Source organism: Heteronotia binoei, chromosome 17, assembly GCF_032191835.1.
Source record: "Heteronotia binoei isolate CCM8104 ecotype False Entrance Well chromosome 17, APGP_CSIRO_Hbin_v1, whole genome shotgun sequence".
In the NCBI taxonomy this organism is placed as follows: domain Eukaryota; kingdom Metazoa; phylum Chordata; class Lepidosauria; order Squamata; family Gekkonidae; genus Heteronotia; species Heteronotia binoei.
This window is the reverse complement of record NC_083239.1, coordinates 25,107,214-25,121,177: the sequence shown is the minus strand read 5'-3', so window position 1 is coordinate 25,121,177 and position 13,964 is coordinate 25,107,214. Positions and strand designations below refer to the sequence as shown.

The window sequence follows — 13,964 nt, the reverse complement described above, 5'->3', positions numbered from 1 at the left end:
ATCAATCTCCCCTCCACCCCAAACCTGAAGGATTTGCTCAATCAAGGTCGTTTTTGGTAGAAAAAGCCCAGCAGCCCTGATTTGCATATCAGGCCACACCTCCTGACGCCAAGCCAGCCGGAACTGCATCCCTGCGCATCCCTGCTCATAAAAAGCCCTGATCGTGATCTTACATTGCAGCTCAAGGCAGTTTCCATAATAGGGTTGCCAGGTCTTTGCTGGAAAATACCTGGAGATTTTGGGGGTGGATCTGGGAGAGGGTAGGATTTGGGGAGGGGAGTGGCCTCAGCATGGTACAATGCCATAGAGTCCACCCTTCAAAGCAGCCATGTTCTCCAGGGGAGCTGATCTCTGCCAGCTGGAGATCAGTTGTAAAAGTGGGAGATTTCCAAGCCCCACCTGGAGACTGGCAACCCTATTCCATAATCCCCTCCTCATTATCCTCATACCAACCCTGAGAGGTCACACAGTAAGCTTCCAGGCAGAGTCAGGATTTGAATGCAGGCCCGATCAAGTTACAGTCTAAAGCCACTGTGTCATGGTGGGTCTCTTAAAAGGTATGATTCAGAAGCACAGGTGGTATCTCACCAGTGTTTGGTTGGAGCTCAAAGCCCCAGAGATGCTCTGCAACATGAACGCAGCACTTCGTTTTGTAATACTAAACAAGAGACAATGGCAAAGGGAAGCACACAACCCCAGGCCCAGGACTGGCGATTTACTGTTATTTTTGCAACAGAACTTTCTTTGTTTCACCTTGTTGTACAAACTTAAAAAAAGAAAAACAGCCCTGATTAGAATGTTCTGCAGTTTGAAGATGGAGGAAGGGTTTCTGGGTGCAGAGGCTGTTTAACTCTCTTCCTCTTATGGCTCTTCTTCAGTTTGCTCCTCCCAACCTGCACTTAGGGTTGCTGGCTCTGGTTGGGAAATACCTTGAGATTTGGGGGGTGGAGCCTGGGGAAGGCAGGGTTGGAGGAGGGAAGGGACCTCAGCAAGGTATAATACCATAGAGTCCACCCTCCAAAGCTGCCATTTTCTCCATGGGAACAGAGCTCTGTAATCTGGAGAGGAGCTGGAATTTCAGGAGACCCCTGGGACCTTCCTAGAGGCTGGCATCCCTAATGGTTCACGCTGAACTATAAGCTTTATTAACAGATATTGCAAGTGAGGGAAACCCAAGTCCCTGTTCAAGCCTGGGGGAGAGAATGGGCTGAATCACTTAATTAATCCTAATTCAGCACTTTTGTACTAGATTTTCCCCTTTGAAGTTCTTTTGGAAGAGAATGGTAATGGTTAAATTAATGAGCAAATGAGTTTTTTAAGTGGCTGCAAGACTCCTCTGTGTGTGTGTGTGTTTGTGGCAAATAGAACTACTTCTCTGGAAGAAAATACCGGAAGGTTCTCCAGGCTCACTGCTGCCGGAACTGCTCTTTTCTTGGAAAAGCAGTGAGCAATGTCATGGTGCATTGCTTAGAAATAAAGTCCCATAGAAATGCATGGGGTGACATATAGCCTAGATTAGTTCAGGCTAGCTCAGTTGGAACACTCACTTGGAACACTCTCTCTATGAAGAAAGGTTAAAGTGCTTGGGGCTCTTCAGCTTGGAGAAATGTCAACTGAGGGGTAACATGATAGAGGTTTCCAAGATTATGCGTGGGATAGAGAAGGTAGAAAAAGAAGTACTTTTCTCCCTTTCTCACAATACAAGAACTCATGGACAAGCAATGAAATTGCTGAGCAGTTAGGTTAGAATGGATAAAAAAAAAGTACCTCTTCACTGAAAGGGTGATTAACACATGGAATTCACTGCCAGAGGAGGTGGTGGCGGCTACATGCATAGATGGCTTCAAGAGGAGATTGGATAACCTTTTTATTCAGTTCAGTTTTTTTTAAAATTCAATTCGATATGGAGCAGAGATCCATCAGTGGCTATTAGCCACAGGGTACTGATGAAACTCTCTGTCTGGGGCAGTGATAATCTGTATTCTTGGTGCTTGGAGGGCAACAGTGGGGGACAGAGTGTTGGACTGGATGGACCATTGGCCTGATCCAACATGGCTTATGTTCTTATGTTCATCCTGAAGCAGGGTTAGCCCTAGTGAGTACTTGAAAGGGAGACCATCAAGGAAGTCCAGGGTTGCTATGCAGAGGCGGGCAATGGTATACTACCTATAGACATCTCTCGCCTTGAAAACCTTACAAATTGACTGTGACTTGATGGCAGTAAGAAAGGTACATTGAAGATCAGTTCACAGGTGTTAACATCTGGTTTGATCTGCTGAGCTTTACACAATATTTTGGTTGGCCCTATTAAAAAGGATATTCCATGGATTTGGGATTTTTTTATGGTGGTTGACTGCACTCCTTTGAACCTGTGTGGAACCAGAGTTGTGTAAAGGTGACGGAGGGTTAAAAACAGAGAGCAGTGCATGGGGAGGGTATCTTTCTTCCATCTCTGGTAAGAGAGCTTGCAGTGGGGTGCAACTAGTCAGCTTCCTGCTAGACTGCAAGCGTCCTCAGTCCTCCTTTGTGATGTCTCCTGGCCAGATTGGCTGAGGAACGGCCTCCAGTCAGCCAACGGCGCTTGACTGTCTTCCTCCCCTCTCCAACAACGGCCCATTCATTGGCTGCTCGAGCAAACAGCTCATTGGCGAGGTGTAAAAAACGTCTTTATTGGCGAGGCTGTTCCTGCTTTAGGCAGAAAGAAGGCTGTTGCTGGGCAAAGAAATGCAGAAAAGACCTGGGATGTTTGTGCAACTGTTTTTGGCTTCTGAACTTTGCCTCATGCTATTCTGCGAGTCAGAGGAGATTGCTATCCAGGGCTTTTAAAAATGAGAACATTCCTGATTAGCAATTATTATTCCAGCGAAGCCGAGTGGGGATGTACTGAGACAGCTAAGAGTCACACAAGCCCAGGGCTACCTTGACTGGGTTCAAACCACAATATTTTGTCCATTGGTAAGAGCTGTTGCCATACAGTGCCACATACGTTTACTAATGCCTCAGTTGTGCACACTTGCTATTTGATTTGCTGATTTTAAAAAAAAAAAACCTCCTGGCTTATGTGATAACTTGTAAAATACAACAACATCCATCAAAGAAATTAAGAAATCAATCAACAGCAGCCAACCATAAATCATAGAAGACTTATCACAGCACCCTGCTATAACCATCCATAAACCAGAATACCTGCTTTTAATCACCAAAGCCCTCCTGAAAAGGGCTATCATTGTGTGTCATCCGCTCAGTGACAGCCGCGGTGGGAAACTGCAGTCAGACCTCCTCGGAAAGGTCATTTCATAAACGGAAGGTCATTAACTGTGAAATATTTTAATCCAGCCAAGGTAGACCGCATCCAACAAACAGATGGAACAGTCAAAAGCAATAACTGTTCAGATCTGAAGATGAACAGGAGTCTTGTGGCACTTGAAAAGACTACTCACGTTTTATTCCAATATAAGTTTTTATGGATCTAGCCTGTTTCCACATGCACTGCAGGGAACCCTCCCAGTAAAGCCCCCAGACATCTCGCCTAGGGTTGCTAATCCCCAGTTGGGGGCAGGGGACCCCACCCCAGTTTGAAGGATGTCACCCCACTTCAGAGTTATCAGAAGCCGGGGGGGGGGGGAATGTCTGCTAGGCACTCCATTTTACCCTATGGAGACTGGTTCCCATAAGGTATAATGGAGAATTGATCAGTGGGTATCTGGGGCTCTGGGCAGGGCTGTTTTTGAGGTAGATGCAACAAATTTTCAGCATAGCATCCGGTGCTTCTCCTCAAAACATCCCCCAAGTTTCAAAATGATTGGACCAGGGGGTCCAATTCTATGAGCCCCAGAAGAAGGCGCCCCATCCTTCATTGTTCCAAATAGAGGGAAGGCATTTAAAAGGTGCACGGTTCCTTTAAATGTGATGGCCAGAATTCCCTTCAGAGTTCAATCATTCTCATCACACCCTTGCTCTCGGCCTCACCCCCAAAGTCCCCAGATATTTCTTGAGTCAGACCGAGCAACCCTAATCTCACCCAATCTGTGTGCAATTCATCTGGCTCCCTTTGGTCAGGAGAAAAGACAAACTTAACTTTCTCCAAAGAAAAGGGAGAAACTTCGGAGAGACTGTGGCTAAAGAGGTTTCCCCCATCCCATTCCAGCCTTTTAAAGGGCTATTTTGGTTTCTTAACTTTTCTTTTTATTTATTTTATTTACCTTATAGCCTGCCTTTTCCCCCTATGGGGTCCCAAAGTAGCATACATTGTTCTCCTCTTCTCTGTTTAATCCTCACAACAATCCTGTGAGGTAGGTTAGGCTGAGAGTATGTGACTGGCCTAAGGTCACCCAACAAGCTGCCCTGTTACAGTGGGAATTCAAACCTGGGTTTCCCAGATCCTAGTCCAACGCTTTAACCATTACACCATGCTGGCTTTATGAGCCATGCTGTAGCACTACAGGCAAAATATGCTTTTTTTCTCCTTGCTTAAACAATACATGGACCAAACTATCTGATCATTCTGTCAGTTACTCAGCCACACATGAAAATGCCATGGCCTGTTCTGTGATAAAGCACACCCACCTCCCAATCTGGACACTGGTAAGACTATATCTGAAGTCTTTCTCTTTTGTTCTGCTAAAGGATTCCAACAGAATAAGCCCATCTGTTTTATTATTAGCTAGTGACTCAGCAGCTCCAAACCACAAAGGAGGAAGGAGATGTTGAGATATATTAGTTGTTTACGAGGTAATTATGAGTTGTCAATATGGGCTTGTTCCAAAGAGGGCAATGACTGGATACAGCAGGCCATAGGAAGAGAGGATTGCTGCTACCCCATGCTCCATTGAAAAAGAAGCAAAGTTAACTGGGCTAGTCCTTCCTGTGTCTGCAACAGATGAATTTTTCCATCTTTTTGGACATTTCCATGGCCCAATGCAGGAATACATTGGTTTTTTATTAGCTGATTCCAGATGTTACCTTTAAGGTGGCTACATTCACCTTTTTAGCAATAAAAATAAGGAATATAATTACAGCCACCCATACAAGAATTTTGGCCAAATTATGGTCTCATTCTGTCATGTAGTTTTATCAAATATGATTTAAATCTTATTCATAGTACTGTATTTTGCTATGCATTTTTTTTGTATGCTTTAATTTTTAGAAGTAAACTATACTTCAGGGGTTTTGCTGGGTTGTTATGGCCTACGGCTACAATAAAATATTTTGACTCATTGGTATACCCAATGTATTACTGCATCCAGCATTGTGAATTGGCTCTCAAACTTAAGACACTGCAGGAATAGATTGGTTTACCCAGGGGGCTGAAGAGCACCCCCTCTCCCAGAACTGATGTAGGAAAAGAAAATGGCCCCCAAAAGGGGAGGCTGAAGCCCCTTCTCCACAAGTCATGTGATCCTGATCCAAATTGGCATCCTGAGCATGGGCATTGCGGAAAGTCCATACATGTCTTACTTTATATAGCAGTGGTCTTAGCCAGTGGGCTGCAGGGGCAGCTGACCTGGGCCCTGTGCCCTGCCCTTGGGAGTTTGGACCCCTGCCCCCTGTGGAGGAGGGAAGAAGATAAAGAGGAAGTTCCCTCCACTGACGCTGCTCATGCCTGCCCAGAATCACTAAGATTGCCCCTGGTCTGAAACTTCTTTCTCTTCCTCCGCCATCCTCTTTTTAAAAAACATCCAACGAAGAGTTCTAGCAAAGTCAAAGTTTGCACACTGATTGGTATAATTTGCTTTGGTCTTAGTAAATGGTGTCGCATGGATTTTGATTTTGGATTTCACTTTAGACTGACCCAGACTACCCAGAACTTCCATCTGTCCTTTGCATGTGGCTCAGTGGCCTCACTGGATGCAGTAATACAGTGGGTAAACCGATGAGTCAAAGTATTTTATTGTTGTAGCCGTATTATTATTATTTGTTTATTTATATTCCGCTCATTGCCTTGAAACTCGTTGGGCTCAGAGCGGATTACATCAGTTTACGATAAAATCACAATAAAATCATAGTAGGCCCTAAAACCCAGCAAAACCCGCAAAGAGCCAGTTTGGTGTAGTGGTTAAGTGTGCAGACTCTTCTCTGGGAGAACCGGGTTTGATTCCCCACTCCTCCACTTGCAGCTGCTGGAATGGCCATAGCTATCACAGAGGTTGTCCTTGGGCAGCTGCTGTGAGAGCCTCTCAGCCCCACCCATCTCACAGGGTGTCTGTTGTGAGGGGAGAAGACATAGGAGACTGTAAGCTGCTCTGAGTCTCTGATTCAGAGAGAAAGGTGGGTTATAAATCTTCTTTGTCTCCTCTGTTCAAAACTGTTTTTATCTTCTTCTTTCTCCCATCAAGTCACAAGCTGACTTGTGGTGACCCCTCCCTGGAGTTTCCAAGGCAGGAGACATTCACAGCTGGTTTGCCATGGCCTGCCTGTGCATCACGACCTTGATATTCTGTGGTGGTCTCCCTTCCAAACCCTGACCAGGGGCCAACCCTGCTTAGCTTCCAGGAGATGACAAGATCAGGCTAGGCTGGGCTAGCCAGATCAGGGCGTTTCTTCATATACACAAGTTTCTGTCCTTCTGTCAACAGAGGACTCTTCATGCATCTGATAGACACTGCAAAAGTTGGTGCTGCAAGGCTCTTTATTGTTATTATATCAGCAGACGGAGGCTTGCTCACTGCACAGGGCACTGAAGGTATCAGGACAAATTGGTGTTTTTCAGTGTTGTGATTTCAGAAGTGCTTCATCAGCAGTGTCTTAACTTCAAGAGCCAATTTACAATTCTGGATCAGTGCTCTGTGTCTGCAGAGGAACCAACCTTGTTTGAACAGCGCTAATCTTTGCCCCACACCTACATTTGTCCCATCTCTTTTTCCATTTTTTTCCTCTCTCGCACTGCTGCTGTTCTGCACGTCCCAAGAGAAAGCTCAATTAGTCTGTTTTCTTAACTCACCTTGGAAGCTGAGTAGAATAGCTAGACACCTTGTTTGTTACAAAAAAACCCCCTGTTGTTTCTGGCTCAGGTATATCTATGCAAAATGTGGGAAGACAATCAGCCTCTTGATGTTTAAGCCCACAGTTTACAGCCTTAACTAGCAGTTCCAGTTGAGCTGGAATCCTTCCACCCTGATCCATGCACTATGCCTTAACTTAAGGAGCCGATCCCACTGCATTCAGTGAGGCCTTGCTTTGCCAAGGACACAGTATCCCTTATATGAAAGCCCTCCCATTCAGCTACGAGGAAATTTGCACACAAGTGGGTATGCCCAGTTTAAGACTTTAGACCAGGGGTGTCAAACTCATTTGTTATGAGGGCCAGATCTGACATAAATGAGACCTTGTCGGGCTCGGCCATGTCGGGGGCACATTGCGTGACACTTCTGGGTGATGTCACCACGCAAGGCAAATAGCACGACACCATGGCTTTGGGAGGGGGGCAGGGATTCCCTTGGCGGCCTGCACCGTGCTGGCGGGTTGGGGCCTCCAAACCAGGGGATCCTCTGCCCCAGCCAGGAGCTTGGCAACCCTACTTGAGACCAACAAAGTTAAATCCTTTAAGACCAATTAAGTTTTATTCAAGGTATGAGGTTTTGTGTGCATGCAGACCTCCTCATCTTTGGGCATGCACATGAAAGCTGATGCCTTGAATAAAACTTGGTTGGTCTTAAAGGTGCCACTGGACTCAAGCTTTCTACATATATAGTTGTTATGAATGCATACTTGTTTGTTTTGCCATCAAGTTGTAACCAATTTATGGCAATCCCATAGGGATTTCAGGGCAAAAGGCATTCAGAGGTGGTTTGCCACCCCTTGCCTTTGTTTAACAACCCGAACTTCTTTGGTGGTCTCCCATCCAAGTACTAACCAGGGCTGACCCTGCTTAACTTCCAAGAGCTGCAGAGAGCAGACTATCCAGTCAGGGTGCATAAATACTAGTGTTAACTACCAAAAGCTCTGCATGAGAAAAGCCTGCATTCTCCCAACCCACAAAAAGACATATCATGTGCAGAGGTACCACTGTTACTTTGTCTAATGGCAATCCTATACAGAGTTATTCCAGTCTAAACCCGTTGAAATCAACAGCTGAAGCAACTCTGCATAGCATTGCATCATAACGGCAGCACTACTATGTGCGCTTACTGGTGGAAAAGCTCTTTGAACACAGTGGTGTTTACTTCTGAGCAGACATGTTCAGGCTCATGCTGCAGCACTGCTTTGATTTAAATAGAGTTTAAAGCTGGGCGCATGCTTTCATTTCACCATAACTGTTTTCCTCTAAAATCACTGTACATGCTGTTTTAATCTTACTTGACCAGAATTTGAACTCAGTGCAAGCCATGCTAGAGGTACCAGACTCTTTTCTGTATGTTTTCAGTCCTTCAGTCAGAACATTGTTTCCACTTGCAAGCAAAAGCTTTACTTTTCTCAGAAGTCCTGTCTTTACTTTTCTCAGAAGTCCTGTTGATCCAAGTAGGACTTATTTACTGTCAGAGGTGCAGCTGGCCATGAACAAGCCCTGTTGAATTTAACAGGCCTTACTTCTGAATAAAATACATGGGCGTAGACTCTAAGTGCAGTTAGCTGTTCCTTCCCTCCTCCCTTGAAAATATATATATGCCATCAAGTTACATCTGCCTTAAGGCAACCAGGTAGGGTTTTCAAGGCAAGAGATGTTCAGAGGCGCTTTGCTATTGCCTGCCTCTGCATAGTGACCTTGTACTTCCTTGGTGGTCTTCCCATCCAAATACAAATCAGGGCCGACCCTGCTTAGCTTCCAAGATCTGGGTAGCCTGGGCTGCCTAGATTAGTGCATACCCTGAAAGCAGCTAAAATCAGTGGCACTTTTATTGAAGAATATGATATCGGTTTTATATCCCACCCTTCACTCTGAATCTCAGAGCAGTTTACAATCTCTTTTACCTTCCTCCCCCACAACAGAAACCCTGTGAGTAGGTGTGTCTGAGAGAGCTCTCACAGAAGCTGCCCTTAGTAACAGACTAAGGGAGCAACACTAATCAGGTCTACTCATATGTAAGCCCCACAAGATTCATTGGGGCTTTTGGAACTGCTCTTAGGATTGCAGCCCTACAATATATAGAACTGGAAAATATGCAATATTGATACCTTTTGTGTCAGCTCAACTCAGTCTGCCAATTAAAAATGATTATAAATAGCCAACATTTAAAAAAAAAAACCTAAGTCAAACCACGAGACAATCCAACTTGGCAGCAGCAGGAAAAACAGCACCAGAGTCACTTGGCAGGCAGAAAATATAAAATCATGCAGGCTGTAAACCCCATGGTAAATATGTTTAAACAGTCAATTAAAAGGTAGGAAAGAACTGAATTAAAAGTCCGGGCAAATCAAAACGCTTTGCCCTAGTCCATAAATGTCAGAAGAGCAGGAGTCAGGCAGAGGTGCAGAGAAATATTTGCTGAGAAAGTTGAAGTGCTTGTTGACGACGTTCTTTTGCAAGACACAAAATGATGCATTGTTTACTTGCAAGCCCTACTATAGCCAGTGGGGTGCTTAACCCAAGGCAAATCTGCATAGGATGGCAAATTTAGTTGCACAAACACGGACGTGTTTTCCACTTGCTGTCTTCAAGAGCCCGGTTAAAAGCAGAGGCACATTACGAACAGCCATATATCAGATTTCTGTCCCGCTGGCTGAAAGTCGGGTTTCCCCGAAGAAGCGAATCAGTGGTGCTGGATCGACGGATTCCCTCTGTGCTGTTGCAAAGATCGGCTGCTTTTCAATTTGTCTGGGGACCCTTCCCGCGCCCGTCCCCTTGCAAAACCAAAATAACCACCAGTTTTGTTTTGTTTTTTTGTCGCACCCCTCCTTGAGTATTGCGAAACAGAAATGGAAACTACCTTTCCCATGAGGCTCTGCGTGCTTTTCTTTTGCCTATTGGTGCAAACGACAGGAGGGTGGAAAAGTTGAGTGCGAAGAAAGCTCCGCCCCCTGGCTGTGATTGGTTGTGTAGCCGGCGTTGGCTCCTCCCCCGAAATTTATCGGTATGAAATGAGCCGCTGTAGGAAAACTGCAGGCTATTTGTCTTTGCTTATAGGAGAGGGCATGGGAAGCCCCGCTTGAGCCTTCTAGAATCCCGATGCACCTGGGCACTCTGGAACTCCGCGACTTTGGAACGTTCCGCGATCGAATCCTCCTATCTCCTTTGATATTGATACGACCATCGGCGTCTTTTTCCTGCCTTATGCAATCCTGTGCTCGTTTTATTCTTCCCAAGAATTATTGTTATTTTTATAAGGCAACCCCCCCCCCCCCAAGTTTTGGAACTCCCTCTTAATCATAGTCTAGTTTCTGATCAGCCCTCCTCTCCTACTAAAACGGCGCTATGATCGTGGCGGACCCTGAGAGCTGCGGCTGCTCCAGAGTCGAAGGCTATCTGCCCTGCGACAACTGCGGAGCTTTGAGTGGTAAAAAGGTAAAGCAGAAATTCTCGGATTTTTTTTTTTTTAAATAATAATTTGCTTTGGGTCTGGAGTTATCTACTGTCCTTTCAGATGCACTTTTTTGGGTTGTTGTTTTCCTGCGCTTTGCAAGTGGGGGAGGTGGGAGACGCGCTAAGGACGCTCCAGTAGTTGCTGCTGCACAGTTGCGGGGAGGGTTAGCTTTTCCTTTTCCGATAGGGATCGGTAAGAATGTAGTTGCATCAGCCGCAGAGAGAGAGAGTTAAGAATGGAAGAGGGGGTCGGGCGGGGGCTGTTGGAATAGAGACGACAGACGAGCGATCGTTTTGCGCGACCTGACGTGACAGATGTCCCCAAATGGAACGGCCGGCGTGCCAGTGAAAGGTCTGCCTCGCCCCTTTCCAAAATAGCAAGGAGGTATCACTTCTCCAGTAAACATGGTTAGGTTGCTGTGTCGGAACAAGTCCCGCTGATCCCCAGTGGCGGGGAGTTCCGGGGACGCATGTTTATGAAGCCTGGCTGGCGCTTTAATCTGAATTGGGTTGGTGTGGGTTTAGGTGTGAGTTAGGAAGCAGCGGCGTGGGCCCCAACGAGCCTCGCTTCCGTCCGTCGTTCGTTTAACAGACGCCTAAAGGACTGGGTTTCAGTCCGGCACACGGGCAAGTACAGGCTTGCCCAGCACTTGCGGACCCTTTGTCCCTACTGTGGGAACAGTTCTAACTGTAGATCCGTGTTTCCTTCTCCAAGGGCCTTAGCTATGGCTTCTGTTCTGTCTCCAGCGACCCTGTGAGGTGGGTCGGAACCGGGCATTCTGAGAATCGCCTAGTGAATGGCCGTGGGGGTATGGACCCAAATTTCCTTGGCTTGCTTGGACACTTTAACCACTACGTAACAATATCTTTAGGGCATGTTCCTGGAAGCGTTTACCTTGCTGGAACTTCCTCGAGTTTGCATTCACTAGAGTACTTTGCTGGATTTGGAAGCAACCCCCCCCCCCCCGCCATAATTAATGGGGCTGAACCCCAGGCAGTTTTGCTTGGGATTGCATCATTAAGGTCGACTACCCCTTTAACATGCCCTCTTTCCTTTGTCCCTTTTTGGGGTTGATTTCCTTCTCCTTTCAAACCATGCAGGTGAATAAACCCATGAATGTGGAAAAGAGCCGGAGACTAAGAGCACCTTAAAGACTAACAAAAAATTGTGGCAGGGTTTAAGCAGAAGTGAGCAGTGACTCAAAGAAGCTCATACCCTGCCTTAAATTTTGTTAAGTCTTTAAGGTGCTGTTGGGCTCTCTCTCTTTTCTACTGCTACAGACTAACACAGTAACCCATCTTGATCTGTGAATGTAAAACCGTCAGGGTGATAGTGATTTTTCTTCCAAAGGGATTAATCCAGTATTTCAACTGGCTGCATGACCTTGGGGGCCAGTCACATGCACTATCTCTCAGTGTGACCTACTTTGCAAGGTTGTTGTGAGAGCAGCACAGCAGAGATGATTGTTGCATTGGGTCCCCATTGGGGAGAAAAGAGTGGTATAAATACATGAATAAATAAAAGAGATGCAGAGTTCTTTGGAGGGCATTTCTGGAGGGTTCCTCTGGTTTTGCTTCTCTCTTCTTGCCCCCCAACTATCCATAGATTCTCCCCTTTCCTAGTAATAAAGCCTCACTTTTTAAGGGGCTATATCACTGTAATAGTGAAGTCACTAAGACACCGGTTTGGTTTGCTGGTTAGAGAAGTATCAAATACATGCCACTCAAAGATACAGTCCCTGTATCGTCTAGTGCGCTGCCCAGGGATGCAATAAATAAATTAAAAAGGTAAAGGTAGTTCCCCTGTTTAAGCACCAGTCGTTTTCGGCTGTGGGGTGATGTTGCTTTCACAATGTTTTCACAGCAGACTTTTTATGGGGTGGTTTGCCATTGCCTTCCCCAGTCATCTACACATCTACACATGAGTACCACAAGCTGGGTACTCATTTTATCGACCTCGGAAGGAGGGAAGGCTGAGTCAACCTCGAGCCGGCTACCTGAACCAGCTTCCGCTGGGATAGAACTCAGGTCATGAGCAGAGGGCTCTGACTGCATTACTGCAGCTTTACCACTCTGCGCCATGGGGCTCTTAATAAATAAATTAAAGATGACAAATTAACCAGAACAAAAGCCTCTCCCAACCCCCCAAGAAGAGTCTGGTGAAAACCAAGTAAGCTCCAGCGTGTTGAGAGCCACTGAGTCAAAAGACTGCGTTGGTCCTTGATGAGGGGTGTTCGGCGGGGGGGGGGGGAGGAGAGGGGCGTGCTTGCCCTGGGCGCTGACAAAGTGGGGGGGGCGCCAAATTGGGTATGGAGTCCATTGTATTCTATGGGACCATAAGATAGAATGCCCCATAAGGGGGCGTCATTTTTTAATCCCCTTCCCTCTTCAAAAAACATGTGGATCCGGCTCCCCCCACCCTGCAGTATCAGCCCAGACTTTTGACAGAGCTTTCCACTGATTGTGCAACTCTCCATCCAAGCAAGGGTTTCAATGCCCTTGTCTCTGTACCCTCTTTTTTTGTGCCACCTCAGTACAGATGAGAACTGACTCCTTTTTACACTGCAGCTCATAGTCATTTGTGTGCACGTTACTTTTCCCCACCAAACACACCTTTTCATTTGGTCCACTTGCGTCCCAACCCAGGATGATTCCAAAGAACCTTCAAGGTGGCAAGCAAGCCTCTAAGCCCGAGCTTTGAAATTTGGTCTGCCATAGCCCATAAAGGTGCAGTCAAGATTTTAAGGGAACAATAAAAAACTGTAGATCTCCTTCAGTTGATTGGTAAAAACATCCAAACTAGATTCCCAAATATCTCGGTTTCTTTTTTTTTTTAGTTGGTCTTCATTTTTGTAAATGACTTTTTAAAAAGTAAGACTCCAGCAAGCCTCAGTTCTCTGGAGGAAGAGTTGTTCATGCGGGCACCACCACTGGAGAGGCCCTGCTCTTCAACCAGAGGAAGAGGTTTAGTGCAAGACAACTTATGTTGATACAAATACACAGAGAAGGCAATGATGAAGACATAGGCCCTGGAAGTAGCCTGGATATGAATAGTTCGTGAGCTGTAAAAAAAAAAAGTCATGTCAATCGTTTGAATTGCATTTTGAAACAACTTGTGCTGTGCTGAAAGCACTGGAATGCTTCATACCGCCTTGTTAAATTGGAGGCTACATTCTGAATGGATTGAAGTTTCCAGCCTTCAGTGGTGATTACTAATGAAGTGTGTTGCAACAACCCAGCCTGGAGGTTAATAAAGCAGCTGGAAAATAACGTTTGCAGAACAAAAGGCAATCTATTCCTGCTACTCTTAAATTAGGGGGTTGGGGTGGCTTTTGAGAGCAAGGATGGAAGGGGGCAAATGTTAAGAGTAGCTGCAAAAGGATCAGACTTAGTGGTGTTTCATAATTTTATATTTATACAGATGGTATTAGAAGAGGAGAATTGATGGGGGGAACATACAGAGGAAGAATCTGGTAAAACAAGGGCGGGAAAGGAGTCGGTACATTAA

At 45.8% G+C, this 13,964-nt stretch overlaps 1 protein-coding gene across 3 annotated transcripts in view; it reads left to right on the top strand.

Moving 5' to 3' along the window:
• Positions 1–13,964, top strand: part of SESN2 (sestrin 2) — a 63,714-nt gene that overhangs the window by 12,731 nt on the left and 37,019 nt on the right. For 2 of the 3 annotated variants that reach the window (XM_060258201.1, XM_060258199.1), the window contains exon 1: positions 10,071–10,438. The exons of the other annotated variant lie outside the window; for it this stretch is intronic. In XM_060258201.1, the coding sequence (XP_060114184.1) occupies positions 10,349–10,438 (90 nt within the window). In that variant the 5' untranslated portion in view covers positions 10,071–10,348. Of the gene's footprint in view, positions 1–10,070; positions 10,439–13,964 lie in introns of those variants that run through there. 3 annotated transcript variants of the gene reach the window in all.